At 38.3% G+C, this 13,635-nt stretch overlaps 1 protein-coding gene across 1 annotated transcript; it reads right to left on the bottom strand.

The window, feature by feature from the left end:
* Positions 1-4,863: 4,863 nt before the first annotated feature.
* On the bottom strand, positions 4,864-13,318 carry LOC111821215 (secretory immunoglobulin A-binding protein EsiB-like). Its single transcript, XM_023734705.1, has 4 exons — positions 13,189-13,318; positions 12,994-13,039; positions 6,274-6,360; positions 4,864-4,996 (listed from the first exon to the last, which is right to left on the bottom strand). Exons 1-4 carry the CDS (start codon positions 13,316-13,318, stop codon positions 4,864-4,866), a joined length of 396 nt encoding a protein of 131 aa, XP_023590473.1.
* Positions 13,319-13,635: the final 317 nt, after the last annotated feature.

Raw genomic sequence — 13,635 nt, 5'->3', positions numbered from 1 at the left:
GTACTTTGCATTTTGGAACCTTGAAGATATGCCCCTGCATTTAGCTCAAAGAGATTGGAAATTATTTTAAAGGTTTCCAAAAAGGGGGAAAGAAAACCCCAAAAATGCAGCACTCCCTTGGAAGTAAATTAATTCTGGTATCTATACCGTATACATAGGAAGAAAAATGCAAAAAGAAATAAATCTTGCATAATAAAAAGAGGAGAAATGAAGAAAAACATCAAAAGGAATCCAAGGAGAGTTTGAAACTGTGTTGTGCAGCAATTCCTGGGAAACAGGAAATACTTCTTACCTTCCTCTTTCATCCCCACTGACGAGCCATGAAACCTGGGCCATATTTAATCTCAGCTACACTAATCATCAATAGACACTAACCCAGCAGCTTCTGTCAGCCTTGGGAGCCCAGGAGCAAAAACAGTCCTCAAAAATGATAGAAATGGGATTTCACTCGTAGTCCTGTATTAATTTCCTGGTTTTGCTGATTCCACAAGAGAAGATTACTGAATTTGGGGAAAAAGACATGTTTATCACCATGTCACCCAGATACTATGCTTCTTCTTGTTGTTGTGTGCCACCAAGTCAATTCCAACTCATAGCAACCTCATGTGACAGAGTAGAACTGCCCCATAGTGTTTCCTAGATTGTAATTTTTACGGAAGCAGTTCCCCAGGTCTTTCTTCTGCAGAGCTGCTGGGTGGGTTTGAACCAACAACAAGCACATTAACTGTACCACACAGGGATTCCATGTATACCCTACAGCCCAGCAATTCCATTCCTGAATGTATTTATACATGCTTCTGTCCATCAAAAGACATATACAAGAATGATCATAGATACTTCTTTTTTTGTAATGGTCAAAAACTGGAAACAACCTAAATGTTCAGCAAAACTAGAAAAGATAAATTGTGGTATAGTCATACAACGGAATACTAGACAGAAATGAGAATGAACTAACTTCAAATGCAGGCAACAATATAGATAAATCCCACAAACAAAGATGAGTGAAAGAATACAGGCACAACAGACCGTAATTTTGTAATTTGTACAAAGAAATTTACCCAAAAAAAAAAAAAAAAGACAGTATTCACAAACTGGCAAAACCAATCTGAAGTGATATTTTTCAACTGTAGTGATAGTCCCCGGGTGGTGCAAACAGTTTGCGCTTGACTACTAACCTGAAGGTTGGTGATTCAAACCCACTCAGCAGTGCCACAGAAGAAAGGTCTGGCAATCTGCTTCCATAAAGATTTCAGCCAAGAAAACCCTATGGAGCAGTTCTATTTTGTAACATGTGGGGTCACCATGAGTCAGAATCACTTCAATGGCAACAGGCTTGGGTTTTTATTTTTATTTTTTTTTGTAGTGATGGCTACCTGAGGATATTGATGAAGAACAAATGAATGTTTGGAATCTACATTTTCATCTGAGAAATGGGAGATATACATGTAAAATTCATTGAGTTGTACACTTAAGATTTGAGCACCTTAAATGTATATCATACTCCAATTAAAAATATTTTTTATATTGCCATCAAGACACATCTGCCTTGAAGAGAAAAAGGATCAAGAGGTCAGAACAGCTAAACAAGAAACGTGGAGGGCATCTAGAAAGGAGCAGAAAGTCTCAACCCCCATGGCCTGGAAGGAGCATAAAGGAAGCTGGAGTATGTCTGAGCTGATGAGCATGTAAACAGTTATGTTCTTTCTCCCTCCCTGGGTCCCTACCCCTCCTGCAGACAACTTATTTCTTATTTTTTGTCTTTCCTCTTGAACCTTTGCCCAGCTACAGTGGGTGGAAGATAGAAGCAGAGCTTCGGATTATAGGAGAATTCTGATTTATCATACTATGGTTTTGCATGAAAGGTTCTGCTTCAACCATAATGAATTAGTAGGTCATACTTATTTTACACTCAAATATTATGAAAGTCTAAAGTAAAGGGTTTTTATAATGTGAGTCATTATAGAGCCTTTTAAAATTATACTTATGAGTTTCCAATTACTTTATTATTTTATCTTGAACAACAAAGAACTGTTAGGAGAAGACACAGTATAGTACTCTCATCAATGCTAGTTGGAGATGTTTATAGAAGTCACCTGAAGGAATTTTTTTTAAGTGAAGAGAAGTCATTAATAACCATTTAGTTATTAATATTTATGGGAAACCCTGGTGGCAAAGTGGTTAAGTGCTACAGCTGCTAACCAAAAGATTAGCAGCTCGAATCCACCAGGTGCTCCTTGGAAACTCTATGGGGTAGTTCTACTCAGTCCTATAGGGTTGCTATGAGTTGGAATGAACTCGATGGCAATGGGTTTGGTTTTGGTGGTTTTATGGGATGTCTTCATAGTTGCAAGTTTTGGTTGACACTATAGACAAGCCTCTGAAATATTACTTTAAAATGTAACATAGTGAAGTGGCTATCATTGTGAAGGCTAAAAACGAACACTTACAAGAGTGAAATTATTTCCCAAATACTATGCAAATAAGTATTTGTGGCTTAGGATAAAACTTTCAGAGTTGTATCTCAAATAACTTTTATTAAAATGAAGATTAAGTCCTCTGGAACAAAATATGAGAGAAGCTGACGTGGTTCTAGCGATGACAAAAATACTTTTACCAAAGGTTTGAGTAGAAGAATTGAGTTGTTGGTTTTTGGATTTTCTACATTGAAGAGTTTACAATTGATTCATAAAATATTGAAAGCAAAAAATAAAAAAAAGCAACATCTGACAATGCCATCTACCTTCTTAATAAGTTTATGTGTTCAAGTTGGGCAGAAACCTCTTATTTTCTCTTCGGACAAATAGGAGATTGCCATAGGTTCACAGTCATCTTACATATGCATATATAATAAACTCTACTCTGGACCTTAAAAGGAGTCCTGGTGGCGCAGTGGTTAAAAGCTCAGGCTGCAAACCAAAAGGTCGGCAGCTGGAATCCTCTAGCCACTCCTTGGAAACCCTGTGGGGTAGTTCTACTCTGTCCTATGGGGTCCCTATGAGTCAGAGTTGATTCACCGGCAGTGAGTATGGAGTATGGGAACTTAAAAGGCAAGCAAGGATTTCAAACACAGCTCAATGATTATACTGAATTCTTGTTTAACCTTTCGTCATCTTTACATCCTGTTTCCGAATGTATATTCCTAGGAGAGAATTGGGTTATAATCTAAATGTCTGAGCTTGATGCTATTGTTGTTGTTGGGTGCCGTCAAGTCAGTTTTTGACTCATAGTGAACCCATATGACAGAGTAACTGCCCCATAGGGTTTTCTTGGCTGTAATCTTTACAGGAGCAAACGGCCAGGTCTTCGTCCCGTGGAGCCTCTGGGTGAGTTCAAACCTCCAGTTTACGGTTAGCAGGCCAGCACTTAGCCGTTGTACCACCAGGGCTCTTTTTTGTGCTATCATCTAAATGCAATAAACATAGCTAACTTTACTGACGTTAAAAGTGCAATTAAAGAATAGTAATACGTGATTCATGCTCAAAAAAATAATACAGTAAGAAAAATGTGGCTGAATCATTGCCTGAGGTTAAGTTTCCATTAAGTACTGGTAGTAACCTAGGTGTCTGCTTATATTTGTTTCCTAGAGCTGCCTTAACATAGTACTACAAGAGACGGGGCTTCAAACTACAGAAATTTATTGTCTCACAGTTCTCAAGGCAAGAAATCAGAAATCAAGGTGTCAGCAGGGCTATGCTCTCTCTGAAGGCTCTAGGGGAAGATCCTCCCTTGCCTCGTTCTAGCTTCTGGTGGTCCTGTCAATCTTTCGTGTTCCTTGGCTTATAGATGTATCACTCCAGTTTTTGCCTCTATCTTCATATGGCTGTCTTCCCTCTGTGTCTCTCCTCCCCTCCCCTCCAAAGACACCACTCATCTTGAATTAGGAGATACCCCATTCCTGTATGACCTCATGTTAACTCATAACATCTTCAAAGGTCCTATTTCGAAACAAGGTCACATTCACGGGCACCAAAGGTTAGGACTTCAATGTATCTTTTGGGGGATACAGTTCAATCCACAATACTGCTCTTGGAGCATCTTCAATTTGTTGTTCAGAAGGAGATGTTAGGGAATCAGGGGAGTAATATTAGTAGAACTGGTTAGGAATGTCAACTCTAGGACTGCCAAAATTCAAAACCATGCTCTACTACTCACTCTGTGACCCCACACATATTACCTAAATTCTCTATATCTCTGTTCTGGCACCTGTAAAATGTGAATGATAACACTACCCACCTCATAAAGCTTTTACGAATATTGACTGATAAAATAGGTGTAAAGGAGTTAGGAAAGTGCCTTACAACGTGGCAGGTGCTCAGTAAATGTTAGCTATTATATTTTAGCCTTTCTCTTTCGTTCAAAACAATCACATCCTTTTTTCCCCATAAAGGATTTTGTAGAGCATCAGAAAATGAATACAATGAAATACCATAGAAACCTAATAGAGCAGAAAATTGAAATGTAGAGACTTGAAAATAAGTTTATTTTAAGCAGAACACTACATGTCATAGATTAGGCTAATGATGAGTTTAGCTCCTTCAGTGGATCTGTGGGTGCCAACTCACACATCCAAGAAAACAACTCTCTGGTATTATAAGTTTCTTCCTTCTTGCCCTCCTACCATTTCAAATAATGCTCACTGGCTTGAAACAGATAAAATACCTCTCTATCTAGAAGAGGTCAAAGTTGGATCTCAGGAAGATACATAAGCAACACCTAGCTTAAAGGGTTTTGAACAGCACATTGATGATACAGCAGCATACAAAACGATAAAAGTAGCTTCCGTTTTCCACAAAGCATTGTAAGACCACAGTAGACAAATGAAAGTGAAACATCCCACGTTCCAGGAAGAGCAGGCAGGACACATTATGGCCTATAAAAACGGCTCGTTCTTTTAGTTGGCAAGAGCTTGCTTTTAGTCCAAATAACATTCTTCAGAAGTTCCTGGGCCTCTTGGATCCCCTGACTTGCAGCAACATTAAGGAGCATCTCTACATCCCTAGGAGAGGTATTTATTTGTTAGTACAAAGAAAGAGAAAACCAAAAGCACCTGCATGTCCCAAGTGTTCAGGCTAACGGCCAGGTTAACACTTGTTTGGACTCATGCTAAGGAACTGAGGGAAATGCACGTCATTTCATCTGAGTTGCGCCACAAGTATCTTCATAATAAAATCAGAGCTACCCAAAGAAATATTCTTAGAACATCAGAGCCCAGCTGGACTCCTTTGCCCTATTTAGAGAAGTTTATTCAAGCCAAGAGTCTTAAGTAATGTCTGGGAACCCCTCTCTTGCAAGCAAATTCTATATTTCGGGTTGGGAATGTTAACTAGAGAGAGGCTCCATTCAACCTGCCCACCTGGCAGCTGTCAACTGGAAAACAAAACGTTCTGACGGCACCATTTTAACTTGGCTGCCTCAAAACGATCATTTCAAGATTGCGTTAGTAACTAATGTGTGAACCAACATCTCCCTGACTATCATAGCAATTCCCAAGGCTCCCCCATCCTTCAGCCCCTCACTGAGCCTCCCCCTTTTCTGACCTCTGTCTACCCCTCAGCCTGAGGAAGGAGGTTAAGGGATGGAGTATGAGGATTCAGGGATCGGGTAAACCTTGGGGGTTGGTCCTACACATTACTTGGTAATGAAACATATGTCAGTTGCCTTACTTTTTTAAAAAAGAAAACAAGCTGAAACTTTAATGGTTTATTTTTGGGGGCCCTATCAAAATGTCTCTGACTCAAAATAGCTGCATAAAAATATCACAGACTATGAAAATACTAAAAAAAAAAAACACTCAGAAAAACTTCTCCATAGAAAGTAGCAGTATTTCTCTTGATGACTCCTGAGTAATAAGAAGAGGATTATTCCAATGGACACAAGAGAATTTGTTTCCAAAGGGAGCTATCTACCTTAGATTCTTAGCTATACCATTCTGTTTATAAAACCATGCTTTAAGACTGTAAAGATTTCACCCAAGGAAGACTTTGGAATTCACAGGAGCGTTTTAGGATCATGAAATAACCTGACCTTTCATTTCAGGCTCACTAGATGCTTTAAGAATTTAGTCAGTGGGATCTATGTACATATATGAACCTTGAATTCTCTTGCTTTCTGACTTTTATCATAACTCATGGCAATGTAACTACATAGAAAAGCAAGAGTAGGAAGTGGGCTATATATAAAATTCTTTTGACTGTCAATTGCAGGTAATTTATAGGACAGGTTTAGAAGGAATGACATCTCAGCTGAAAGGGGAAAGACAGCTACTGTCATTACCCCACTTCCATGGAACGAGTCATGTTTCTCAGCTTTCCCACTGCAAGGTTAAAGGAAGCATGGGGATGGTCCTGCTGGGAGGCTTGTCTGAAAAAGAAAGGAAAAGAAACGGGGAATAGCGATGAGGAGAAAAACATGTAATGAAAACAAGAAAAAAACCATGTGAAAAAGCATCTCCTTAATAAAATCAAAAGCACATCAATAAAAATATGTACCATTATTGGAAACCATTACTTACGTCTTATCACAAATAGACGTGATAAGCTTTTTTCTCATTAAAAATGTTTCTCTTACTTGAAACAAGTACATTGCTTTTTTTAAAAAAACAAATCACTTATTCGCTCCAAACCCATTCACCAGCTTTTCCAAATATTAGTGTAATTATACTCTTCTCTCCAAGTTATATAGGAAGTCAAAATATGGGAAGAGACCATCTGGGAATGTTAGGAATTTAGTAAGATGTAACCTGATTCTCAAGCCCTATTTCCAATTGCTGAAATACAAATGTAATATACCAGTGCCGTTCAGTAGAACTTTCTGCAATGATGGAAATGTTCTATATCCCTGTCCAATGCAGTATCCACTAACCACATGTGACTAAGGAACACTTGAAATGTAGATAGTACAACTGAGGAACTAAATTTCTAATTTTATTTAATTTTAACTCATTTAAATTTTAATGACCACATGTGACTGGTAGTGATCATATTGGACAGTGCAGATTATACAAGTATTGCCTTGTTACTTTGCAGTTCTTTCCATGCTAACTATGACTGATTAAGGAAAAAAAAAGTCACAAGTACAATGAAATGTACACAAGTTTATTTTATTGCATAAAATTTTTGAAAAATGAGTAAGAAAATGACAAAATCCTATGTAAAAATGTGCAGACTGCATAAATAGGCAATTGGCAAGAGAAAAATAAAAATGATTTCATTATAATAAAAGACACTGGGGAAAAAATGTTCAACCTCACAAACGATAAAAATGAGAAAATTTAAATGAGACATCCTATGTTGTTATTCAAGTTGGCAAAAATTAGCAAATGATTAAAACCAATATTGATAATTTAAGGAGCCCTGATGGTGAGGTGGTTAAAGAAATCAACTGCTAACCGAAAGGTCGGTGGTTTGAAACCACCAGCAGCTCCATGGGAGAAAGATGTGGTAGTCTGCTTCTGTAGAACTTTACAGCCTTGGAAACCCTACGGGGTCACTGTGAGTCAGAATCCATTCAACAGCAGTGGGTTTGGTTGGTTTGGTATGAGGAACTTAGCATTTATACTAGAATGAACTTGTATAATCTTTCAGGAGAATTTGGCAATATGTATCAACAGCCTTAGGAATGATCCTTGTCTGACCTGATAATTCATTTTTTTTTAGTGATTTTTAGTAAGGAAATAATTAGATGTTCTAAAAGATGTATATGAAAGGCTCTTTGTGATACTAAGAATCTAGGAAAAGGACTATACATAGAATAGTGAAATCCTGAAGTAAATTAAGGTATATTGTAGGTATGTTAATTGAAAAAAGTCTGGAAGAATATTCCTCAAAATATCAAACGTAGTTATTGCTGTGGTGTGGGATACACATGATTTTCTGTTTTGTTTTTCAGTGTTTTCCTCGTTAAGCATAAATTATTTTGTAAGTCATGACAGAAACCATAAATTATATTTTAAAAATATGTAGGGGTCTATCTTGCCTTTGTGATGTACCTGCCACCCTCCACCACCACCACAAACGCACCTCTGACTGTGGAAGCCATCAGTGAAAGATGGGAAGATTTTTCAAACTGGCCTTTAATTGTGTGGTCTCATGTAAGGACCTGGCTTACAGAATGTTGTTTAGGGTAGCATTTCTCAAACTTTTGACGTGCATACTAGTCACCCCAGGATTTAGTTAAAATGCGGACTCTAGTTCAATAGATTCAGGGTTGGGCCTCAGACGCAGCATTTCTAACGTGCCCATCTGCTGGTGGTGGTCTGCATCTCAGTAGCAAGGGTTTTGGCCAGTTAATCACCAACCACACTTTGTGACTCTGGTACCATGTCACTCCCTTCCTGATGCTCAAAGGTGTTTCTTTTGTTGGTAGATGAACTTTATTAGAACATCCATTTTAAAGCTTTATGTTGGAATGTATTCTTGAAATAGCTTCTTCTGCTGGTTTGAGTTCCCCTTGATGAAACATTGTAGACTTTTAGAGCAGTGGTTTGACCTGACTGCACATTACAGGCACCTGGGGAGCTTTTTTCTAATCAATTAAGTCAATTTTTGTTGTGGGGAGGGGAAGCCGAGCATGGTTATTTTTCAAAAGCTCCCCGGGTGATTCCTACATGTTGGCAGGTTTGGGAATCACTCTTCTAGAGAGAAGAGAGAAGAAAGAGAATATCTGAGAAGGACGAGCTCATGAGTACATGAGTAATGGCAAAGCCATAGCTCTGCTCACTTTTCTCTAAGATAACTGTGATGGTTCATTTTATGTATCAACTTGGCTAGGTTGCAACGCCCACTTATTTGGTCAAACACCAGTCTAGATGTTGCTGTGAAGGTTATTTTGTTGATGTGATTAACATTTACAATTAGTTGACATGAAGTAAAGGAGATATCCCTAGATAATGGGGGTGGGCCTCATCCAATCAGTTGAAGGCCTTATGAGCAAAAACTGTGGTTTCTGAGATAAGAATTCTGTCCTTAAAGATTGTCACATAGAAATACTGCCAGAGTCTAGCCCTGACCTACTAATTTCAGACATAAGACTGCCAGTGTTTCTAGCCTATCACCTGACCTATGAATTTTGGATTTGCAAGTCCACACAATAGTGTCAGCAAATTCTTTAAAATCAATCAATCTCCCCCCCAACCCCTCTATTGGTTCTGGAGAACCCTGACTAATACAATAATCAAACACTTTTCAGGATCATAAGGAACCCTTTACACCAGCACTATCCAGTAGAAATATAATGCAAACCGCTTATGTAATTTTAAATTTTCTGTTAGCCACGTTAAAAAATTAAAAATAAGTAACATTAATTTAAATAATATATTTAATTTAACTCTGTATAACCAAACCATTATCATCCCAACACATAATCAATATAAAAATTATTAATGAGGTATTTTTTCTTCCTTTTTTTCATATGAAATCTTCAAGATCTAATGTGTATTTTACACATACAGCACATCTCAATTCAAACTAGCTGATTTCACATATGGCTACGGGCTACCGTATTAGATAAAAAGGCTTTAAAGAATGTCATAGAAAAATTCCACTTTACAGAATTTCTACCTTTAAATAAATTGAGGCTGTTCTCTATAATAAGTGAGTTTGACCATACACCTAAATTGCTATTAGTTTCTACCACGGACTCCATGTCGAATGAGTTTCTAGCATGTTATCAGTTGCCGTTAAGTCAACTCTGACTTCTGAAGACTGACTCATGTGTGTTAGAGTTGAACAGTGCTCCAGAGTTATCAATGGTGATTTTTTGGAAGCAGATTGCCAGGCCTTGGGCCTCTTGCTGGACTTGGTTTTCCAATTTTCCTTTTCTTTTTTTTTTTTAATTGTGTGTTTGCTGAAACTTTACAGTTAATTAGTTTCTCATTCAACAATTTATAAGCAAATTGTTTTGTGACATTTGTTGCAAACCCTGCAATGTGTCAACACTCTCCCCTTCCACATCCCAATTCCCCGTTTCCATCCGTCCATTTTTCCTGTCCCTTCCTGCCTTCTCATAATTGCTTTTGGGCAGGTGTTGCCCTCTTGGTCTCCTATGCATGACTGAACTAAGAAGCACGTTCTTCACGTGTGTTATTGTTTGTTTTATACACCTAACTTATCTTTGGCTGAAGAGTGAACCTCGGGAGTGGCTTCAGTTCTGAGTTAAGGGTGCCCAGGGACCATAGTCTCGGGGGTTCTTCCAGTCTCTGTCAGACCAGTAAATCTGGTCTTTTTTTTTCTGAATTTGGATTTTGTTCTACATTTTTCCTATGCTCTGTCCAGGACCCTCTTTTGTGATCCCTGTCAGAGAGATTGGTGGCGCTAGCCGGGCATCATCTAGTTCTTCTGAGCTCAGGCTAGTGGAGGCTGTGGTACTTGTGGTTCATTAGTACTTTGGACTATTATCTCCCTTGTGTCTTTGGTTTTCTTCATTCTCCTTTGCTCCAGACAGAATAGGACCAGTAGATGTACCTTAGATGGCCACTCCCAAGCTTTTAAGACCCCAGATGCTACTCACCAAAGTTGGATATGGAATATTTTCTTTATGAACTTTGTTATGCCAATTGAGATAGATGACCCTTGTGACCATGGTCCCCAGCCCTCAGCTCCAGTAACTCAGTCCCTCAGGGTGTTTGGATGTGTCTATGAAGCTTCTATAACTTTTCCTTGGTGCTGACTTCTCCTATATTGTGCACTGTCTTTCCTTTCACCAAAGTTAATACTTATGTACTATCTAGTTACTGATTCCCCCCTCAACCATCTCCTCCCTCGTGACCATCAAAGATTGTTTCTTTCTTTGTATAGACCTTTTCTTGAGTTTTTATAATAGTGGTCTCGTACAGTATTTGTCCTTTTGTAATTGACTTATTTCACTCAGCATAATACACTTCAGATTCATCCATGTTGTGAGATATTTTGAAGATTCATCATTGTTCTTTATCATTGCGTAGTATTCTGTTGTGTTCATGTACCATAATTAGTTTATCCATTCACCTGTTGATGGACACTTAGATTGTTTCCATCCTTTCACTATTGTGAATAATGCTGCAATGAACATAGGTGTGCATATGTCTATTCATGTGACAGCTCTTATTTCTCTAGAATACATTCCTAGGAGTGGGATTGCTGGATCATATGGCATTTCTATTTCTAGCTTTTTACTTTATTTCTAGTGCCATGTTGTTTTCCATAATGGTTGGATCATTTTACATTCCCAACAGTAGTGCATCAGAGTTCCAATCTCCCCACAACCTCTCCAACACTTGTTATTTTCTCTTTTTTTGATTTGTGCCAGTAATGTCAGGGTGAGATGGTATCTCAGTGTAGTTTTGATTTGCATTTCTTTAATGGCTAATGATCCTGAGCATTTCCTCATGTGTCTGTTAGCTGCCTGAACTTCTTCTTTGGTGAAGTTGCCTGTTCATATCCTTTGCTCATTTTTTAATTGGATTATTTGTCTTTTGGTTGTTGAGGTATTGAAGTATCTTGTAGATTTTAGAAATCAGGCCTATGTCAGATATGGCATAGCCAAAATTTTTTTCCCAGTCTGTAGGTTGTCTTTTTATTCTTTTGGTGAAGTCTTTTAACAAGCTTAAGTTTTTAATTTTTAGGAGCCCTGGTTTTCCAACTTTTTGATTAGCAGCCAAATGCATTAACCATTTGCACCATCCAAGGACTCCTTCTAGCATCTTGAGCCTGTTTATTTTCATTCTCTAATCTCTATTTTTAAGGAGCCCTGGTAGTGCAGTGGTTAAGCACTCAGCTGCTAGCTGAAAGATCAGTGGTTCAAATCCACACAGTCACTCCATGGGAGAAAGACATAGCAGTCTGCTTCTGTAAAGATTTCAGCCTTGGAAACCCTATGGGGCAGTTCTACTCTATCCTATAGGGTCACTATGAGTGGGAATCGACTTGATGGCAGTGGGTTTTTAACCTGTACTTAGAGTACGAAGTGGGATATTCAAGTGTATGTTTCCAAAGTTATTCTTACTTTCTCAAACTGCAAATATGAAAAGTTTTTGTTTGAGGACTCAGAAGGCCAAAACTACACTAGCAGAATCATAAAAGCTGCCTGTGGAGGATTTAGCACACAATCAGATGAACAAAATTTTAGGCAAGAAAAACAATGAGTAAGATATATTTCTACTTTTTAATTTTAAATATATCTCTTATGGGCAAGACTCAAAATTTCAGTAAACAGAGTAATAGTCCCACTGTTAATAAAATTACTGATGTTCTGAATCTTTCACTAGAATTGTACATGTTCCCTAATTGGCTCTTTTAAAACTAATCTACTGCTTTGCTTACATTGTGTAGATGGTTTTTAAATGCATCCACTGCCACCACCACCACTTCTTTTTTTTTTATTTTTTCCCATACAAAAGTTTGTACATACATTGTTATGTGACCATAAGTGCTGTCCCCATACTGTGACAGACACTCCTCCTTTCCACCCCTGATTCCCCATGTCCACTCAACCAGCTCCTAACCCTCTCTGCCTTCCCATCTCACCTCCGGACAGAAGCTGCCTGTTTAGTCTCTTCTATCTACTTGAGCTAAGAGGCACACTCTCACGAGTATCACTTTATGTCCCACAGTCCAGTCCAATCGCTGTCTGAAGAGGTGGCCTCAGAAATTGTCTTAGTTCTGGGCTGATAGAGAATCCGGGGGCCATGCTTTCCAGGGTTCCTCCAGTCTCAGTCAGACCATTAAGTCTGGTCTTCTTACTAGAATTTGAGTTCTGCATCCCACCTTTCTCCCGCTCCATCAGGGACTCTCTGTTGTGTTCCCTGTCAGGGCGGTCATTGGCATGACCACAACTTCTACCCTAGTACCATTTAGAAAAAATAGAGAAGATATCAAGACTCCCATATTAAGAAAGTTTAGATGTCTGCTTTCTTTTTTTCTAGGAATAAGCACCAAAAGTGTAAGGTTTTATATTTCAGCACTTCCTGAAAAGGTTAACTCTAGAGCTCTATTTTTTGGTAGATGTTGTCTTTCTTACCTAAACCAATGCATTGCCATCTCTTCATTCTTCATCACACCAGCTCCTGGGTGAAAGCAAAGGATATAACAGGAAAAAGAGATTCAGTTAACTGTTATAGAATCTATAAACCTATAGGTATAGAAATCTAACCAGCAAATCCACCCTACCACTCTTCCCACAGTAGAATGGAATCCAGAGAAACAAAGATGTTACCTTTCAGGTATCTTTGGCCAACAATATGCTGAGCACTGGAGTACCCAAAATGAGCATAAAGATGTGCCACATGGAAGTGGAAGCTCTGGGAATACAGCCAGATGTAAAGTAGAGAGACTATGGTTCCCATTATGATCAGGAGCTGCCAAAAAATAAGAGGAAATGAGAGGAAAAGTATGGAGATCTAATTCAGATTCAGGAGGAATATGTTATATTCTGTAAGAAAAACATTTTAGGATGAGATACATATGACTTAAAGATGAAGCAACCCCTCATACGCCTCTGTTTGGGAAAAAGTATTTACCGTCACTAATACTTTAACTTATTTTTAGCCAGTCTGATATGTACTATACTTAGGTGATGCAAGATAACTGGATTGGACAGTTCATTAGAATTATATGCTGACCAATAGGCATTTTTTTTTTTAATTGTACTTCAGGTGAAGGT

The sequence above is a fragment of the Trichechus manatus genome, unplaced genomic scaffold (genome assembly GCF_000243295.1).
Source record: "Trichechus manatus latirostris isolate Lorelei unplaced genomic scaffold, TriManLat1.0 scaffold00071, whole genome shotgun sequence".
NCBI classification, from domain to species: Eukaryota; Metazoa; Chordata; class Mammalia; order Sirenia; family Trichechidae; genus Trichechus; species Trichechus manatus.
This window is presented reverse-complemented; position numbering and strand designations above follow the sequence as displayed.

Coding starts and splice junctions, on each gene's coding strand:
- LOC111821215 (XM_023734705.1), bottom strand. CDS start 13,318: ATGGGAACCATAGTCTCTCTACTTTACATCTGGCTGTATTCCCAGAGC. Junction 13,040..13,188: donor TGGCCAAAGATACCTGAAAG/GTAACATCTTTG, acceptor GCTTTCACCCAG/GAGCTGGTGTGATGAAGAAT. Junction 6,361..12,993: donor ATGGCAATGCATTGGTTTAG/GTAAGAAAGACA, acceptor TTTCTTTTTCAG/ACAAGCCTCCCAGCAGGACC.